The 2,563-nt window shown below is 39.5% G+C and overlaps 1 protein-coding gene across 1 annotated transcript in view; it reads right to left on the minus strand.

Annotated features, from left to right (window-relative positions):
* The window catches only part of LOC106473890 (zinc finger protein 585A-like), a 6,146-nt gene extending 5,769 nt beyond the window's left edge, over window positions 1-377 (minus strand). Inside the window, exon 1 of the mRNA XM_022402284.1 lies at window positions 97-377. Coding sequence (XP_022257992.1) covers window positions 97-377 — 281 coding nt within the window. The remainder of the gene's footprint in view (window positions 1-96) is intronic.
* Window positions 378-2,563: the final 2,186 nt, after the last annotated feature.

Here is a 2,563-nt window from a genome sequence, read left to right on the forward strand (position 1 = left end):
ATACACTATAGACTATAAAAGAGAAAAAAATCTAGAATTATGATATTTTTTATTCTTAAGAAAACTCAAAATTGGATTTTAATACTACAGTAGTACCCATTTGATTTTTTTTTCAGTTTCATATCTTGTTTTGCTTGGATGCGAAATTCCAGAATCCTTCGCTCACTGATGATGTTTTTTGCTTTCAGATCCTTTAGCTTTTTCTCAGTGTAGAATCCAATATCGACCTTAGATAAAGGCAGCTGAATGGCCTCACTGCTAATATCTACCTGCATTATCTTGTAAGGAGAAGTAAGGGTACTCCTGTCAAGTTTTAAGAATCGCTGCATAAGGGAAGCAAGCATTCTGGTTAGCTCTTCAGCTAAGAAGGGCAACATTGGCGCATCAGTTTGGTAGTCTGTTAGAAAGGGATTGACCAACTTTGCCACAGATATGAAAAAGCTCAGTCTTGCTGAAAAATCAGCTATCTTGGTATACTTCTGAACAGTTTCAAACGACTTGTTCTTTGGGTAAGAGATTTTCTTCTCTTCAACTGCCTTAACATACATACATAGTCTCCCAGATGTTGATCGCTCTCTCTGCAACGGGAAGATCTTCCAGCCATCGAGTCTTGCAAAACTTGAGTGGCATGGTATGATCTCCAGTTATCTTCTCATAATCCTCTCTTCTGGCTGGGGCATCAGCAAACAAATAATACAAGGATGATAGGAAGCTTTCCACCTCCCACTCAGCAGCCTTGGCACCTGTTAGAAAAACACCATTAACTATATGGAGCCCGCACGAGCCCATGTTGAGTACGGAACAGTTCACTTCCGATTTGTATTCTCTTGACAAATCATCATACATTTTCCAATTTACATTCGGACCATCCATACTAATTTGCAATAATTTTTCCAACCCTACTCTGTGAAGAACCTTATTCAGTTCTTCCTTGAGGTAAACAGCTGTACTATGTCCTATGAAGACTGATGTCAAGTAGCGAGTGCGAACTTCATTATGCTGCCACATTCTTATGAGGAAGTCCATTTGCTTTTTTTGCAGTTTCTGATTAAGACTTTCATCATTTAGGATGGCATAACGGGAGGATTTCTTTATGTTGTCATACAGGAGATCTTGCACATATGGCCCCAAACCAAACACAGTCATGTATCTGCATTTTGTCTCTGACAATTGGAACCCTTTTACAATCGCTGAATCTGGGAACATTCTTTGAAAGAGGTCGCTATTGTGCTGACAGGAATGAAATGATAAATGGTCCTCAACCACTTTCAGGCACCAGAGTATTTCTGCTTTCAATGTATCTTCTCTGGCAGCAACAGGAATGGGAGATGTCACTTTGGAGGTTGATGGAGCACAAGTACTCGGCATTGCATCCGCAGACTGAGTGGTAGAAACTGACGGACATTCTCCTTTTGGCCTGAAGAAGCTCTTTATTATGAGAGTAGATGAGCCTTGAGGGAAAAAAGAACATAAATCAAAGCGGTAAATTTGATTCTCTTGCTGCAATGACCCGCAAGCTCATTGACAGATGTCCGCTTAAGTATGCACTTGTGAGAAATATGGGATGCTTAAATCCAAAGAGCATGGCAAAAGACAAAGAAAACTCTACTGCAAAGCTGAAAAGGATGCTTAGCTCCCTTACTGATGCAAACAGACTTGAGGATTCATGTGATGACATCCTAAGAGAATACTCAGAAGCATGTGATGAGATAATTTGGTCCGAAGAAAGACAGACTGGACTCTCTGATGTGCACATTTCTGTCTGAGTCTCGCTATTCATCTTTATTAAAGGTGGTCCGCATGTTGCTTGTCTTGTCCCATGGACAAGCCTCTATTGAAAGAGGATTCTCCGTCAACAAAGAAGTTGAAGAGGAAAATCTTCTATGCACTCGCTAATATCTTTGAGGGCTATATATGATCATATCAAATACGTAGGAGGAATTTAGAACATTATTATCGACAAGTAGCTCATGTTAGCCGCTTCAGCAGGTAGGCAAAAATACCATATGTATCTTGATGAGCAGAAACGTGAAAAGGAAAAGAAGGAAAGAAAAAGAAAAGGACTGTTTGATGAGATAGATGAACTGAAAGCTAAGAAGTCTAGACTGCAAGCAGATATCAAAAGTCTTCAAGAATCAGCAGACAATTTTGCAGAGGAAGCCGAGTCAACTGGCAGATTAACTTGTATATCCAAATCAAACAGCCTCCGATGTACAGCAAAGGAGAAGATGTCCCAGTTAGAACTGATTCAGAAACAAATTGATGAACATGAACATTGAATGTCATCAAGAATTTGTAAAGTAAGACACAGTGGACAAGTTTGCAGAGGAAGCTAAATCAACTGACAGATTGACATGTTTATCAAAATCAAACAGTCTCCTATATTAACAGGGGTGTTAACAGCTCTGTATGTACAGTAGAGGAGATGTCTAAAGTAGAAATCATTCAGAAACAAATTGATGAACAGCTCAATGCCATCAAGAATTCGTAAATTAAGACTCTGCATTGCAGACAAGTTTGCAGAGGAAGCTGAATCAACTTCAAATAGCTACTGACGTTCAGC

The sequence above is a fragment of the Limulus polyphemus genome, unplaced genomic scaffold (assembly GCF_000517525.1).
Source record: "Limulus polyphemus unplaced genomic scaffold, Limulus_polyphemus-2.1.2 Scaffold6596, whole genome shotgun sequence".
NCBI lineage: Eukaryota > Metazoa > Arthropoda > Merostomata > Xiphosura > Limulidae > Limulus > Limulus polyphemus.